The sequence below is a fragment of the Amblyomma americanum genome, chromosome 2, assembly GCF_052857255.1.
Source record: "Amblyomma americanum isolate KBUSLIRL-KWMA chromosome 2, ASM5285725v1, whole genome shotgun sequence".
NCBI lineage: Eukaryota > Metazoa > Arthropoda > Arachnida > Ixodida > Ixodidae > Amblyomma > Amblyomma americanum.
The window spans coordinates 29,856,108-29,873,645 of NC_135498.1; the positions used below are offsets into that span (position 1 = coordinate 29,856,108).

At 46.0% G+C, this 17,538-nt stretch overlaps 2 protein-coding genes across 3 annotated transcripts; one reads left to right on the top strand and one right to left on the bottom strand.

The window, feature by feature from the left end:
- Window positions 1-15,499, bottom strand: LOC144120901 (inositol polyphosphate 5-phosphatase K-like). Of its 2 annotated transcripts, none has more exons than XM_077653693.1 (13): window positions 15,091-15,499; window positions 14,527-14,621; window positions 13,539-13,655; window positions 12,701-12,809; window positions 8,103-8,219; window positions 7,800-7,907; window positions 7,619-7,686; window positions 7,427-7,538; window positions 7,132-7,241; window positions 6,833-6,989; window positions 6,591-6,728; window positions 2,024-2,908; window positions 1-985 (listed from the first exon to the last, which is right to left on the bottom strand). In XM_077653693.1, the coding sequence occupies exons 2-13, from the start codon at window positions 14,571-14,573 to the stop codon at window positions 965-967; spliced, it is 1,989 nt and encodes a 662-aa protein (XP_077509819.1). In that variant the 5' UTR covers window positions 14,574-14,621; window positions 15,091-15,499; the 3' UTR covers window positions 1-964. The 2 variants fall into 2 exon arrangements, with proteins under 2 accessions (XP_077509819.1, XP_077509820.1); XM_077653694.1 differs by lacking the exon at window positions 15,091-15,499 and adding an exon at window positions 14,875-15,060.
- Window positions 15,500-15,964: 465 nt separating this feature from the next.
- Vps29 (vacuolar protein sorting 29) lies at window positions 15,965-17,264 on the top strand. The gene has a single exon (XM_077653696.1). It carries the CDS (start codon window positions 16,133-16,135, stop codon window positions 16,679-16,681), a length of 549 nt encoding a protein of 182 aa, XP_077509822.1. The 5' UTR covers window positions 15,965-16,132; the 3' UTR covers window positions 16,682-17,264.
- Window positions 17,265-17,538: the final 274 nt, after the last annotated feature.

Below are 17,538 nucleotides of genomic sequence, written 5' to 3' on the forward strand. Positions count from 1 at the left end.
AACGTGTTTGCTTTGCTTTATTTTGTGAACAGGAAAAAACCATTTCGTAAAAGAGGTATATTGCACGTGCATTACACAAAGTATAATAGCCATTTGTACCGTAGTAATACATATATTTGCTCCAAAACACCATCTTGGAATGAATAAATGTGGAAAGAGATCAACGCAAAAATTAACAGGTTACAAAAAGGTGTAAACGCTGCACACATTCAGTACTTCTGGCCGCAAAATCCTGATAATAACATGGCTCACAAGCCCATAACCTGTGCACAGTAAATCGCACTCAAGACACAGCAAGGCAGGTAGGGAAAGCTTTACCATTATCACAATAATTGTCTAGTCGGCACTAAATACCGCACTGCCCACCATAGTACGAAACGAAAGAACAAAAATACAGTTTAGTACGACAATGGTATCATACTTTGTTGGTTGAATCTAGCACTCGTGGAAGGGATAGGCCAATGTAAATGCCACTCCACACAAGGCCTCCAATCTAACGCCACGTCTCGTGTCATTAACTTGTGCTAGCTTTAAGAGCAGCAGACAGTAGTAGCGTAAAAAAATATAAGCTCTCTTTCTGAAGCTGCATGGTTCTTGTAAAAAAAAAAAACATTCAAATAAGTGGGGATGGGGAGGGAGTGATACATCTCTACATCACACTGATGAGCAGTTTTGTAAACACAGTGTTGCATATGTGACATACCTGTGCACTGCAGAAAATGATACGCTACAGTTTGATCGAAAAGCATGTGGCTAGTACACACAGTCCTGTTGCGTGTGCACAGGTTGCCATGAGATGGACAACCCCTGGTGGAGCATTCCACAAATGGGTCCCCCCATAAAGATAATATTTTCCCCACATTATATTTGACAATTATCAACATTAACATACACGAATCCTACCGCAATCAATCCTATTGCTAATGCTATTTACATAACAGCAGCTGTGCCATGTGCCAAGTCTTCAGCTGACAGCTGCCTTAATCTGTGGGGGGAAAAAAAAGGCAAAGGCGCCAAATCAGAATTGACTGACAAACTTGAAAAAAACATTCAGATGCTGTTCACCCATACCATTGAAGGACTATGCCCATACGGATATGCAACATTTTCCTCTGCAAGAGCTGCTGAATTTCGAAGCTTTGCACTGCTACATGAAACACATTCAAATTTTCACATGCACTCACTACCTTTTCGTTTGTACGTTCTGTGGAGGAAATGCTGCATAAAAAAAGCTCTATGAACAATTTTACTTGAGAGTAGTGTTCTAGTGTAGCCAGTACTGCAGTAGTAGCACAACTGTCATTTTAGGCTGTAGTGCAGGAAAGTATTACAAAAGCAAGTGGTCTATGATTGCAACACCATGCTAGGAAAAGCAACCACTGTACTCACGCCTTTGCACATTGTCGACTTCAACATTATTAATGAACTGTACGTGCAGCCAATGCAGCATAAGCGAAAGGAGAAAAAAATTGCAAGCGTCAACATCTGGCAGGAGCTGTGAACTGCTGGTTTGGTCATTCTGACAAAAGGTGCTGGGTAAGGACATGTCATATTCTAACAATTGACAGCATGCACATGTTGGAATATGAGAAATTCGAGTAACTAATACTGGAGAAGCTCCAGTATTTATTACTGGAATTTGTAAATTTCCAGTAATAGTTGCTAAGCTGCAGGCAGAAACGGAGTGGAGAGACTCTCATTATACAAGCAGCAGCAGTCAAACCGCTCACTTGCATTGTCTTCCAGCTTACTTCTAGCACTGCTAATGCAACTACAAATACAGCTGTGTGTTGGACAGAACAGTGGTGCGCAAGTGCTGCATGCAATGATCTTTGACTGCACGACCTCTTCTATGTCGCAGCATGTTGAGAGTAATATTGTTACTCTTTATTTTTGGTTTTTGATAAATGAGAATTTTCGCAACTGTTACTCAGTTGTGTAACCCTCAACTGTTACTCAGTTGAGTAGCCCACATTAATGGCACTACAAACTCGGCAGCAAACAAACTCCCGAACACACTCACCTTAAAGGGCTCACTCATGCCGAGCACATCAGACTGGCCACGCAGATAGACCAGTCGGTACCTGCCCGACACCAGCAGCGTCTGGTCACCGAAAAGCACCCGGTAGAAGACTCGATCAGACGACGGCACCCTAGGCTGGTGCGTGGTGGCCTCCTGCTGAGAGGTGCCTTCCTGCTGAGCGCCGCCCTCCTGTTGAGGGGCGGCCTCCTGTTGAGGGGCAGCCTCTGGTTCTGCAGGGCCATCCATGCGGCCAGCTAGGCTTGGTGCTACCGCCGATGAACGCCGCCCACTGTTCTCCACATTATCGTCGCCCTGCTCCGAGCAGCTCTTCCCTTCCATCGGCGACGCGTTGCCCGTGTCTGGAGGCGTTTCCGCGCGCGCCATGGCTCCTTCCTCGAGGCTGTCATTTGGTGAGCCACGCTGTGGCGACTGCTGCCGGCTCGACGCAGGCTTCCAACTGACCGATGCATCCCCCCGCTTCTTGGTGGGACCAGAGGCAGCGTTTGCTTGCCTCGCTTGTTCCACGACACTGCTGTCGCTGGGCGGGGTCACGGAGGGCGCAGCGGAGGCAGACTGTTGCGGTCGGTTCTGCTCGTCGTCCACGCCAGCTTCGGGATCGCTCGGTTCGTCTGTTGGCTTACGTGGCCGCGAGACGGAGCGTGCGGCATTTTCCAGTTCGGGTGGCGGTGACCTGGCCGCTCGGCGCGAGGGCGCACCCGAAGTGCCACTGGCTGTGGCACCACCAGCAGAATTGGCTCGCGACTGGCTGCCCCGGGAGGAGCGTGACCGGCTGCGTCGAACTCGCAGGTGAGGGGGGTAGACATCCGTGGGGCGTGTTGAGGCCCAAACATAGCCCAGGTGATCCTCCAGGCTGCTGAAGTTTTCCTGCAATGGTGTGCATTACTGCTACAATTGTCTCCAAAGAGTACCCACTGCTGAGCTGAGTTCGTGGCATTGAATCCCGGTCATGGAGGATGGATTTCAGTGTAGGTGAAACACAAGAGCTCCCGGATGCTATGTGATGTCACTGCATGTTAAAGAGCCTCAAGAGGAAAAAATTAATTTGGAGCCCTCCGCTACGGCATCCCTCACAGTCCACTTGCAGCTTCAGGACGTCAAAACTCCACATCTTATCACCACATTCAAGAATGTAGTCATTTCTCGAAGTGGTCAATAAATGAAAACCACAGGTGTAGCATGTATACAGAGAAGTGTTTAGTACAAGCAGTTGCAAGCTGCTGGCTTGGGTAGCGCAGCATTTTTAAGTTCTTGTGTTACTTGTTTCAAACAACAAGCATAATAAACAAGACAAGCAAAAACATTTAGTTCTTCATGAACTATTTAGTACTGCAGCATAACATGACTGTAGTACGACACTACAAGCTGGACCTGAGTATCCAGCACCTTAGGACCTACAACTGTCACTCTTGTACCCATGTTACATGGGCAGGGTAACGTAGTTAACCATGACCACGGTTTGCCCGTGTAAAAAAAATTCCCAGGCTTCTAACTTGGTTAAACCTATTATAGTGCGAAAGTATTCCCAAGTCGCCAAGGTAAAATTTTGGCAATGGCCCAGGCCAAGTTGGTCAAGGCAAATTTCCGGCGGTGGGCCAAATGGTTGGGGTAGCCCTATTTGGAGGTCTCCTTCATGTTGGGCGTGGACATTTATGGCTAGACGTCTATTTTTGTCCAAATCTGCCAAGGTCAAATTTCGGGGCTGGGTGGACCAGATTTTTGGGGTGACCCTATTTGGAGGTTACCATCTTGTTGGGTGCAGTCAGTTATAGCTAGATATTGATTTGTTTCGCGCAAGCAGGCCTGTGTTTCTATGCACAGCCGTCATACGATGGCCAAGGTCAAATCTTTGTTTTGGCCTGGGCCAAATTTGGAGTTCACCATCGTGTTGGGTTAGGTCAATTTTGGCTAAACATTGATTTTGGTCCAAATCTGCGAAGGTCAAATTCTGGGGTGGGCTAAATTTGGGGGGTGACCCGATGTCAAGGTCAAAAATTGCTGGTGGTTTAGCTCTGGTTAACCTTGGTCGAAAGTGAAAAGCTGTATCTCCCTGGCTACGTTTGTGGTCGAGCGACTGGTGGTCTCCATGGCAGGTGCTGCATCGAACACACTTAGCGTAGGGCTGAACACGCATAAAAGTGCACTGGCATTTTATGCAAAACCCACTTTGATGCTTTGCACATGCGATTCCAGCAGACACTTTCTCGCTCTGCTCTGCCAAGGTGTGTGATGTCATGGAGGGAGTAGGCAGCACACTGGTCCTCCTCTCCGCAGCACGGTGACGGAGCGCACATCTGCTGCTTTCCACAGCAGGGGTCGCATCGATCACACCTAGCGTTCCACTGAACGCATCAAAGTGCACCTCCATTTTATGCAGAACCCACTTTCATGACCTGCAGAACCCACTTTCATGACCTGCGCATGCGATGCCGGCAGGTGCTTGCCCGCTTGACCAAAGGTCGTCAAAGTCAAGATAGTTGGTGTAACAGCCGCTGGTGTTGCTGCTGTAGCTGACATCATGTGTCGAACTTGACTGCCACCAGTTATGCTCATGGTTTGACCTCAAGCTACATTCAAGGTCAAACTTGTGGCCCTGCTGACGACTCGAAAAGCTGGCGTAGTGAAGCGTTGCGCTTCAAAAACCATGCCACCATGGTGGACGAGAGTAGTCATTGTGAACTTTGTAGACATGGTACACCTTATGTAGCTTACAGTAACGCTGTTTCTATGGTAGGCATCACAAAGTTATTTCAAGGTCATCTGGAGACACGGCATTGGAGACTGAGTAGAGATTCCGCTCTAAAAGGCGTTAAAGTGACCGACAACTGACCAAATTATGTCACAAGATTGTGGTGGATATGAAAAAAACATGTCTCAAATTGTAAGAATTGAGAACTGCAATATTGAACAAACAAGAATTTGTCATTTTACATTGGCATTAAAAATCACATAAAACAAACAAGTGCCATCTTGTGGTGAAACCCTGTCATTATCAATGTATCCCACCATGTGACCGCATCTCAGTAAAATATTGCTGTTTTTAGAGCAGTTTTTTTCTTTCTTTCAGGAGTGTTCCTCATGTTATGTTATAGTTTACGTTATCTCCAATGCGCCCTTTGGTGAAAACCAACGCTCCCCTCACAATGCCGACAATCGGCTTTTAGCTTTTGGCACTAGATGGCACCACAGTGTTTTGCATTTCTTGAATGAGGCGGCAACCATAGCCCACTAAAGCTTTCATCGACAAGGCGTATGTCACTGTGTTGTAATAGCTTTGGGTGCAGAAACTAAAATAGACGCTACTCCGCACTAAAAATGTTTAATTACTGTCTAGCAAGCGAGATTTGCATTTATTTTTGGTACATCACTTTTGCAGACATGCAATCGTCACGCGGTTGCCGATCATGGTTTCCAGCATTTGGATACATAAAAATGGGCACATGCCCTAATTGGAAAATTCTGTGTAAAAATCTTCTGCAGCGTCTCTAACAACAACAAAAAAAAAAACAGCGGAGTTGAGTACCTTAAACAGCAAGCTTTCTTAAAATTCAGCGCCCAGTCCCTTTAACTGAATTGGTTGTACTGTTGAGTATCAGTGCACATAAGCAACTAAGTTATCATGAGCCAAACACAGGGTTAAAAATGTCTGTTTATTCTGTTAAATGGACAGGTTGCACTAACTATGGTTAGCATATTAACAACTGTTCAGTTAGCCGTGCAACTACACACAACCACAATTAGCAACAGCCACAGTTGCCTTAACTGTTTCCATGTAACAAGGGTGTTTAAGACTAAGATTGAGGACACAACATAAGCACAGATTCCCAACTGCTCTTTTTACTGACATTCAGGTATACTATATATTCCTTCCTTCACAATGTCTTCAACTGAAATGCTGACGAATGGTGGCCACGCATAGAAGCATGGCTTTTTTACAGGTCAGCACAAGGTGCACCACTGCAAGGTGTGCCAGACTTCCTAATCATATCTGCTTCTATTGTCTCTCTAACATACTGTCCTTATGTTTTATTCACCACAGTGGCATTGTGGCTACAGTGCTCAGTTGTTGCATTTCTGTGCAGCAGGCAGCAGCACAGAGGTGCGAATGGGTAAAAGAACAAACATGAACACTGCATGGCAACTGGAGATCTTAGTCGGCATACTTGCTTTTTTTTTTCCCTCAAGGCCTAGCTGAAAGGTCCATCCATAAAGTGAGCCAGTTACTGTGCCTTTCCTTTTCTCATGACCCACGGAAAGTTTAGAGTGTGAATAAGCATAGACTGGGAACTAGGCTAATTTGCTTTGTGCAAGCAGGCCTGTGTTTCTATGCACGGCCATCATACGATGGTCTTTCAGTAGACAATGTTGTGGTGGAAGGGGCATACATACTCATGTGTGTTCTATTTTCAAGAGTGTGAGGACAATTAAACCAGCGGTGAGGGCTCAACACAGCCACTGAAAGAAAATTATCCCGAAAAATTCTTCCTTTGCTTTCAAGCAGGCATTTTAAAGAACAAAGGGCAGAAGTGGCTAGGCTATTCCTACTCACCCTGTAAAGGCCAATCCAATCCCACGACTTGAGTTCAGTATCCGCAGTTGTGTAGTACCAGGCAAAACTGTCCTGATTGATGATCCAGGTGCCCACAGGAAGGAAGTAGATGATCGGCTGCTCAGGCTTGGCAAACACCTTGCATATGCACAGGGAACATCTAGTGTTCACAGGGTGTGCCTGACCTAAGCATCACTAATGGTGGCTACCAACAGCCAGTCAAGCTCAAAAGTGCAACATACCTTCAGAGTGAAGAAAGCAGACACGGGCTTGTGGTCACTCTGAATGTACAGGTCGTGACTGACATACTGGTGCTGCTTTAGATCGAGGGTCACATTCTCGTATGCATTTTTGGTGAAGCGGTAAAGAATCCTGTCAGTCCATGCTGGCTTGCGCTGGCTGCATGTGAGGTAATGGCAGTGCAAAACTCACCACATGCAGCACATCAGAACATAGCAATACATGGAGGATAACTGATGCCCGTAGTATGCTTTTAATGACGACTCCCCAGCACCAAGTTCTCAGAGTTTCTTCAGCATACCTGAAATTGTAGCCCATGCGGTCGATCTGGAACTTGTAGGTTGGTGCGAATGTGATATCCTGTTCGCAGAACTCGTGGAAGGCTTCACCTTTGCTCCGCACGCGATTCAGCTGCAAATTTCGCGCATCAGGACAAAATCATTTACTGGTTCTCAAGGGCACAAATCTCAGCCTGTTACCCAGCAATGAAAAGCAATATGGCAATGCATCAAGTATGCGTGAATTAGGGAAAAAAGTTTCCACCTGGCGCTTGCACAGATGGGCAGTGTGACCCGCACTGACATCGCCTGCCTCACCTGGTCTTTCTGCAGCATCTGGTCGTAGGTGTTGTTCTCAATGGAAGCCTTCATGTCATCCATGGTGCAGTCATCCACACGGAAGTTCAGGTCCCCAAACCAGAATGAGTAGCTGTTTGCAGAAAGCACAGGCAAGGTGTCACAAGATGGGCAAATCTCGCCACTGAACAGACTAGGGAGGCATGGACTTACTCATGTGTCAAAATGTTTGTAGCCTGAGTGTCGAAAAACCTTTGCTTCTCAATTATTGTGTTATACTCCTGCAAAATGAACAAGTTTGGCTTAAAGCTCATGCATAAGCATTGCATTTTGGTGAGCTTATCACAATTTTCTCTCAACACCTTGAACGAGCAGTGACTGATACAACACTCACGCTTATCCGTTGAAATGTTTCACTCTCGTGAGCGGCCAGGTGGCTGTTGACAAAACAGATGGAGCAACCGTAGATGCACAACCGTATGGTCACACCACCTTTGTTGCCCTTGAAAGAAGAGAGGATACATTACCTAGCTGCTCGCTATACTGCCATCCCACCGATAATGTATTACATATGAGCACTGGCACAGCCTTCAAATGCTGACAGCTCATTTTTATCAGCACGAGAAAGCACACTGTTTCTGTCGTGGTCAAGGCCAGCTGTTTGACGAGGGGTGAGAAAGGAAGGTGTCCTCCTCACCCAGACACCGCCAAGGCCAGTCCTGGTGTACGTGGACTGGATGCCCCGCAGCTGGATCAGGTGTTCACGTTTGGTAAAGATGGTCAAGATGAGGCCCTGTAGACGCACATGCTTCACCTGCCAACCAGAGAAGGCCAGTGGGGTCTATTTTACGGCACAAAACAGCAGGCAACACTGATCGAGCTGAGTGTGAACAATTCTTTTAATGGGCACCACAGGAAGACTACGCACTATGATGGCACATTGCAGTTTTCCACATTACATGGAAGGAAAAAAACTGCAGTGCAGTAGTTGAACCTTGATATTATCAACGGACACAGATACTACGAATTATTGGCTATATCGAACTGTTCTTAAGTATTTTTAGCAAACGCATGCAATCTGTATTTTCTGCATTGAATGCGGTTGTCTACAAAACAGTTATAATCGAACTCCGCAGCACTAAGCGGTGTCCGCTCGGATGTCAGGCAGTCAGCTTTCCCTCACCGCACAAGTGACTGGTGGCGGTGCAGAAAGCGTTCATGCAACAGCGCCACTGAAGATGCAGCGGCATGGAGGGTTGACAGCCAGATGGTAAACACATGCTCGCGCCTCTCGCACCCATCGACAGCGCCCCGAAAGCAGCGCCTTGGATGGCTGTAGCCTTGCAGTAACCATGCATCCTGCACTCGTGTCAGCTGTCACGGAGGTGGTGAGAACGGCGACAGCTTTTGCTCTGGCGTGCCATTTTTCATACGACACGGCTGTAATATGGGGAAGCCACACTGGCTGGCGCTTAATCTGCCACTCTGGCACACTGGCAGTGCTATGTGGGGAAGCCAACCTAACTGGGTTAGGTTTCTTGCGGCCTCCGGACTCTCCACAAGCACCTTCAAAACCGCAATAAAACTACTGAAGGGTATTCCTGTTCTCTCGTAAAGATCACCCGAGTTGCTGTCGATTCAGTGACTAAATTGTACTGCTCTTGAGTGCATTTCTGATGAGCTACCGCGGTGGCTCAGTGATTATGGTGCTCGGCTGCTGACCTGAAAGACGGGGGTTCAATCCCGGCCACGGCAGTTGCATTTTGATGAAGGCGAAATGCTAGAGGCCAGTGTACTGTGCAATATCAGTGTATGTTAAAGAACCCCAGGTGGTCGAAATTACCCGGAGCCCTGCACTACGGCATCCCTCATAGCCTGACTCGCTTTGGGACGTTAAACTTAAACCCCATAAAACCAAACGATTTCTGATGAAATTTTATAGTGCGGATTTTGGCTATATCCAACTATTTAACGATTTTTTACCTGTTTGCTATAATGAGGTTCGACTGTATAACTCAAGGATTCTTTGAACTGTGATGCCAGGTTTCAGTGAATAGGGCAGTACAGTTTTATTTGTGCAGGTAAACAGCTCTGAACAGAGTGCCCTTAAATGGCAACTTCATTAATACTTTTTGTACATCCACGCATTTCACCGAATCTTTTATGGTAGCTTTAAATCAGTCTTCCGATTCTTTGTGCCAAGTTTCGCAACCAGGTGGCACTTTGCTTTCAGCGCAAATAAACTTTCAGTTTCCCATTTCCTGGCATCAAAGCGATTTCTGTGGGCAACCTTGCATGTGTGGTGTCACAAGTTACCTGCCTGGCTACTTGCTGTTTTGAGTTTGCTGAAGGAAAAAATTTCAAGCTTGATTTCGATAACTTCAGACAAAAGTGATTTCAGCTATCACTTTCGGTTGCTGGTTTAGTAATTCAGCATGCACTCCACAGGTTTCGAGACAGTATATGTGACGTAATTTGTTGGCTGAAACCCGGTTTTGGTTTCCTCGTTTTTGCTGGCTTACAATTGATTATTGTTTTGCTCACTAAGGGAGGGAGGTGCGAAAAATATAATGAAAGTGTAGACTCAAAATATTAGAAAAGGCTGCCACCGTCTGGAAGACGTTAAAGTAACGAACGTTAGCTTTATTGGCCATGCGTAAAACAAAAGTCTTTACGCATCCAGCGGAAGACAACTTTTCCCCTTAGAGGAGCGATGATCGACGCCTAGCGTCATCTATCAGAGAAACTACGATGCACGTCTACCCGTTGTTGAGCTACACCCCCTCAAGATACGTCCCAAACGGAATTTGCTTCGTTTGGGGGGTCAAAGTGGGCCTAGAATTCGGGTTGCGGTGCGATATGGTAATGCTTCAATTAGTAAATGCATGTATACAGTGTTTACCTGTTATTTAATTGTGTTTTTTTTTTCTATATGGCAACCCATAGGGTATTATTTGCCTATCAAATTCGGTACACAACTGTCCCTGGATGGGTGCCCTTTGTTGTTGGAGTATATATAGCGGAACGAATGTACACACATATAGCAATCCCCTAAAGGAACAGTTTTCCTACCCGTTATAGGATATTTGTTGTTACTGTATTTGTGCCCTCCGTTATAGGAGTGCACATTCAATTTTAATGGCCGCCATCTTGAATTCGAGAAACCGGAACTATGCCGCCATTTCGTCCCCTGACGTCATACTCGCATAGCTCCACCTCTGTCCACCATACTGGACAGTGACGTCATCATCTGCACGTGGCAGGTGGTTGTTCCTACAATATTGTAGATGGCGCTACAAGTCTCAGTGCGAGATGTGCTGCTTTCTAGTTGCTGTCACAGATCTCGGGGTGGTAGCAGATTCCACGAATCTCGAAACGTGATGAGTAGTTGCTGCCACAGATGGTGCTGTGATCTCAGGGTGGTAGCAGACCCCATGAAATCTCAAAATGTGATGAGTAAGAGCTAACGCTATTAAAATTTATGGATTTCATCTTAAAAGTGCACTGTTGTGCATGAGTATACGGTATGCTGAGAAATAGGTGAAGTCACGTGGTGAGAACTGAAAGGTGACCTAGCTGGCAAAGTCATACTGAGGCATACAGTGCAACACAAAGAACGACAGCAGCACTGTTTTGTGCGTGCTTTCTTGCTGTCCTTTGCTACGTCATGCTGTACGTAACTGAAGTCACAAATGACTACAGTATACTACCATCCCAGGAACATACCCAAGAGGGGCTCCAAAGCCATTCCCTGCCTTCGGCTTGATGCAAGAAATTACCTTGTGCTCCTTCCCCCCAACAAAATCCTAAGTGCCTGTCAGATATCAGCTTATTTCATTAACACTGTAATGCCCAGGCATTGAAAACGTCAGATTAAAGTTATGAATTTCCAGGATTTCATCACTATAACGTCTCTTCATTGCAGAAGTGTAAAGAACTGGGAAATTTATCAAGGGAAAAGTGATCACAGCATATAGTTAATTTTAGGTAATTCTGATAACTTCGGAATGTTAAAGGTTGATAAAACTGCATGCAAATACCTATGTGCACACAGTAAATCGGGAGCAAAATTCAAAACTTCTCCATCCCCTGCCAAAGCAGCATTATGACCATAAATTTCCGGCTGTTCTACCGTTACAGTTAGCTTTTCATGAATTTATCCTTCTGCAGGCCTCCTGTATTTGTGGCAGCTCACACATTAGCCTTCCATTGATAAGTATGTAGGAGAAGACCATTAATTCAAATGTGCCAGCAATTCACATGCTGATGTGTGCACATATGTAAAATTATTTACATTTCTTTAACATTGGGCATTTTGGTAAAAGAATTCTTGTTTTGGACTGCCCCCTGTGGTGTTCGCCAACTCAGTCATTGAGATTATCCACATGTAGACCATAAGAAAATAGATTAGCAACATGTCATATGCTGCACATCTCCTTGCTGACACCTCTACTGCTACTCAGGATTCTCACTGCACACTAGAATGCGTCAGGAGACTGCATTTATTACATGGTATACAGAGGTCTGTTGTAAGTGCACACGAAGTTTTGCACAAAATAGCTGTGCTGTCAGTTGCGTGGAGCCACAGCACTGGAAACAAAATTTAGCACATTGACTTAATCATCCAAAACCTTCGGTGTTCTATTTCTGGCTCAGAAAAAGAACTTAGTTGCTATTTTGGCACGCATAATCAGGATCCAACCGTCCCAACTAAATCTGCCCACATTGCATTTTTAATGCCATAGATATTACATAATGAAATGAGAAAATTAAAGGGCAACTTTGGAGGTATTCTGATAGCAGGTTACCTAAAGTTACACCACATATTTTACAACCATTCATGCCAAATTTGGCAGCCATAAGGTGTTTCATTTTAGCATTTATGGATTTTAAAATTTCCCAATTCTCGGCCTTAATCGTGGTCATTTCTGCAGGCACTTTTGTATTTTTGATGTCAAAAGCTACCTGCCTGTTCATATTCCCTCTGCGCTGGCTGAACAAGAAAATGTCAATCCTCTTTCTAGTCATTTTAGACACACCATGAGAGGGGGTTGTCGCTCACAATCGCCAGTTCTGCCATGTAATACTGTTTGTGACATCATTGGTGAAAACCTTCAGTTTTGGTTACAGTTTTCCATTTTAAAATTCTTTTTCCCATTACACTGAAAATTGGTATACTGCAACTAGCAAAGGGAGGTCCAAGCAATATAGTGCGGTTGTAAACTCAATATCCACAAATCCTCAGAAGTTGCCTTCTAAAGAAAAAAAAAGAAGTAAAGCTGGATAAGAACGCACCTTGACATAACTGTACTTGTGTAGGGCATTCCTGATGGCTTGAATCCAGGGCTCTTCAAAAAAGGCTTGGGACAGGAGGTGCTGGGGTCTTGCGCTCACCTCCTGGAACCTGGAAACAGTTCCAACCAATTGTACTTTTCTCTTCCAAAGCAGTCGGTCAGTTGCACAAGCAAAAGTAACATTTTTGCAGCTGAAAGTGACAAACACAACAAAGGTACGCTCTCATGCAGTCCGATGCTGTCATTCACGTAAGCACACGTGCGCTTATGCACGCACACACAAAATAAAAACTACATTGGCTGCACATCCAAAAACAGAAGGCATGCCCAAAGGATGCACATTACAGCACCAATACTTACATTGTGGGGATAAAATAGAGGTGCCAGGGAAGTTTTTATTTTTTTACGCTTTTCCTGGCTGAGTAGAAAATAACTAGCCTACTTTCAATGACCTTTGACCTTTACAACACTTTGTATTGGACATATTATGAACCACTGAAACAGTACAGTCCCTCAAGCCTTTAACCTTTTCCAAGTGCTTGCTTATTGTGTTGACTACTGATTTGTGCCTTATCTAGTACTGTGCAGTCGTTTGCTACTGCATGTTCAAACATATTGATTATGTGTAGTTATTAGTACCATTTTAAAACTCGCACTAATGTTTCGACCATAGCCTCACCACAGGTACTGTCCAGAATGTGCCTTTAATCAATTAAGATGGGTTAATTAGGTTGCAAGATGGACACTGTCCTTATTCACAGTAATTCTGGCTGCTTACATAATCGAAATAAAAAGCCTGGACTTCCGAAAACTACAAGTAATGTCTCTCATGCACTTACCCAATGGCATACATGTCTGGCAGCGCCTCTGGTATGATGGGAGGCTCTAAGCCCAAGGCACAGCGGAGGTCTTCAATCGGTGCTCGGCACACCACGTTCCACGTCAGGATATACACCCTGCAGGCAGCACAGATGGCAGTTAAGGTGTTTCGCATTTCCAATTTTCAACTTAACGTAATTCTTTTTGGAATGATTTTTTTCAGTTTTTGGGCTCAAGTTTCTGGCAACCTTGCAACCAGATATATCATAGAAGCTATCCATGCTCCACATATACCTTGCATCACTGTGTCCTGTAGAGGTGCCAGAGATGCCAATTCTCACTGGCCCAGTGACTGTTCTAAGGAGCTCCCTCGCAATGGCTAGGTTTGTCTGCTGAGCAGAAAACTTCCAACAGAGTCGCAGTGTCGCGATTTTTTGTTTCAGTACAATTTGTGCACATGTCATAGGCACTAAAATGTCCATATCCCCCCCCCCCCTTTTTTTTCATTCAATTTTTCTGGGAAATTTTGTGAATAGTAGCACTATGGGACAAAATAGTCAAAAATGTGTTAACAGTCCTAAGGATTATGGCTGAATAGCTTTTATCAGGTGAGTATGATGAAAAACTTTCACAGATGAAGTGCTGTCTTTTTTTTTTCTTGTTTTGCAAGGATACATGATGGACAACTTGCACAGTTGAAGGATGATTGATATGTGTCTACGAGAGCTATTTTAATTGTTCAATGTCAATGTTGGTGAAGTTATATTAGGGACGTACCCGTTAATTTTTACTCACTGGCTAATGTTAATGTTCAAGAGAGAAGACATTAAAAGTTATGCAAGTTACCTTGTGCTGTTTTGTCCACAGATATAGTTCAGCAATGGTGAAAAACTATATTTTCACCTAATACATTACGATCATCATGCATACTGCTTACATACAAAAATCCCTCCTGCAACATACTTGTTGGAATATGCATGGCAATGTAAGTAATGCAAGTTCACTTACTGAAAATCTCTGAGCATTTTGTTGGCTGGGGTGCTTTCTGGAGGCATGGCTGGCGTTGAATCCGAGTATTAATCGCTCTTGATATGCAAGGGGCACTAAAGGCAAAAGAAACAAAGACGCTTCAGCACGCTTTTCTTTTGACATATCCATTCCACACCATGCAGGAAACTGAGGCATAAGCCATATGGTCTGAAGTGCTCAATTAAGTAACACGCATGTTTAGTGCAATATTATATGCAAGCGCTAATTGCATTATGCATAAAGTGCACTACAGCAACAGGAAATCGGCAGCGGGTTTGTCGTCTTCATCGTAAGTTCCATGGCGCGTCAGATCAGTGGATTCTGTACCTTGCGTGTCGCTTGAAATGACCGCTTTGGCCAGTAAGTAAGCTCGCACTCTCGTGTCCTCGCTCAAAGCTAGTGTGTAACTTTCAACCGCCCGGCGAAACACAGAATACCGAAGCTACTGGTCGCATCACGTCCGATTCTGTTTTTCCTCGTCCTATCACCCGGGCGTCTCGTTTTTCCCCCACCACACCGAAGACTGCACCGACCCTCGCTCACCCAATGCCGCAATCTTCGTCCAACCACTCGAGCGGATTAGCGTCCCGCCAGCAGACTATGCAGTTTCGATTGGTGCGGGCTACGGGACGGTCGCCAGAAAGGTCCCTCCGTCACGTCCGGGAAAGTTCCTCATGTTCTACAGCCCGTCCGAAACCGGCCGTCTGCCAAAGGCAACACAGCGCGGACTGCGCAGCCTGACCGAAGGCAGAGGCGGCTGCTGCGACCGCGCACAAAGCAGTTGTCCAGCATGACACACGCGCAATAATTTGAACGGTAGCGCAGCAGCTGTGCACTAAGCGGCAGCCTTCGGGCAGCCGCGATCTCGGGTAATTTTTTCCTCCTTTTGCTGCATCCACCGATAACGAAAGCAAAATCAAAACAAACCAACTCATGACGTTGATGACGTCACGCGGGTCACGAGATCGATTTTGTACTGGAGAAACGAAACCACCCAGTCTCGGAAGCAAACAACTGGCGGCGATTCTGAAGGAGCAAATAATGTGCCAATTCTGTGCGACTTTGCAACATATATTTTCGTCATCATTAAAACTCGTCGTTTACTGCGCACTAGTATAAGCTATCCTGTCAGTTTTGATAAAGTTTGCGCTATCAATAATGTTACTCTCCAAAAGAACACTCGCTCGTGCCGATACTACAGTGCCTAGAATATTCTGTACCGATACTCAGCTATCGTTCAGGCGCATAACACACAGTGGCGCTGCTAGCGCTACGCGTGCTATTTGGTGCACTTATGACGTTGCTTTCAGCTTTGGTGGCCCCCCAGCTTTGTACTGTTAGCGACCGAAGCGCCCTTAATTTCGCAGAAAGCCGTAGATAAAGTGCAGCTAACGCTGTGTTCACTTTTGTAAGGCTATCGTCGCACTAAGTATTAAATAGAAGATTCCGCCGTCAGCGCAAGCGTGTAGCCGAGAGGGAGGCGGTGTTCGCCGTTCGCTGGCCACCGGTGGTTTCTCCGAGCGGAAAAAAACGCCCTGAACGTGAGCTCGTCGATCGTCCCCGTGTCCCGACGGACTCAAAAATCATGCTAGTCCTCGTGCTGGGCGATCTGCATGTCCCGCACCGCTGCCATAGCTTGCCGGGCAAGTTCAAGAAGCTGCTGGTGCCCGGCCGCATCCAACACATTCTGTGCACGGGCAACCTATGCACCAAAGAGTCGTACGACTACCTCAAGACGCTGGCCAGCGACGTGCACGTCGTGCGCGGAGACTTCGACGAGAACCTCAACTACCCGGAGCAAAAGGTGGTCACGGTGGGCCAGTTCCGCATCGGCCTGTGCCACGGCCACCAAGTGGTGCCGTGGGGCAACCCGGACAGCCTGGCACTGCTTCAGCGACAGCTGGACGTGGACGTGCTCATCTCGGGCCACACGCACCGCTTCGAGGCGTACGAGCACGAGAACAAGTTCTACATCAACCCCGGATCGGCCACGGGCGCGTACAATGCACTCGAGAGCAACGTCATTCCCTCGTTCGTGCTCATGGACATCCAGTCGTCCACGGTGGTCACCTACGTCTACCAGCTGATCGGCGACGAAGTCAAAGTGGAGCGGATTGAGTACAAGAAGTCCTAAGAACCACCCTCGTTTATCGCTGGCCGATTGAGCGTCGCGCTTTTACGTTCGACATTCCTATGGACCAGAGGGGCTTGTTTCTGCAACGGGCTCGTTCGTGTTGGTTCCCCATAGCGTCACTGTACCAAATCGCCAAATGGGAAATGAGTGCGCGTGTGTGCTTTTTTGGGTGGCCGCGAAATAGCGCTTACGAAGCATCGTGCTGCCTTGTTTCTTGCTGGTTCTGAACCGGCAAGGCTATGGCCAGAATTAGCGATGGCAGCATTACTGTGTGCTCTGCCCGACAGTTCACTTTAATTTTCGTAATTGTTTTCGCATTGAAGCGCTGTGTTATGCCACATCTCTGTGAATATGCATTGTTGTGCTTGGGAAAATGCTGGCGTGAAGGATTTATTCTGTAACATGATACGAGTTTCCACAAAAGGCCGCAGTTTTGAATTTCTGGCTTTGTCATGTTTATGTGTGTATATATGTGTGTGTTTCCAAATTTATTACCCATATTTTCTCTACAATCGTCACGACTTAGTTGTATGTGTACATCAAAAATTGCTCTGAATAAAATAAAATGCTGGTTTATTAGCTACTCAACCGAGGTTTATTACCTACTCAACTGTACTCACCCAAGCAATGATAAACAGGCTTGTTTAGGGTCAGGGCATTGGCGATGGTAGAAAGGAGGCCTCTGAAGCACTGTTTGCTGCAGAAAACGGGACATTTTGAAAGTGATTTGGAAAGGTTCAAGGAGGTCTTTCAGAATGCTAACAGTATGGTTAACGCCCACAGCGGCCTTCAAAGTTTGGTGCAATGGCCACAGTTTTCAAGAGAGCAGCTGTGCCCGCTAGTATGGTACGAAGTTA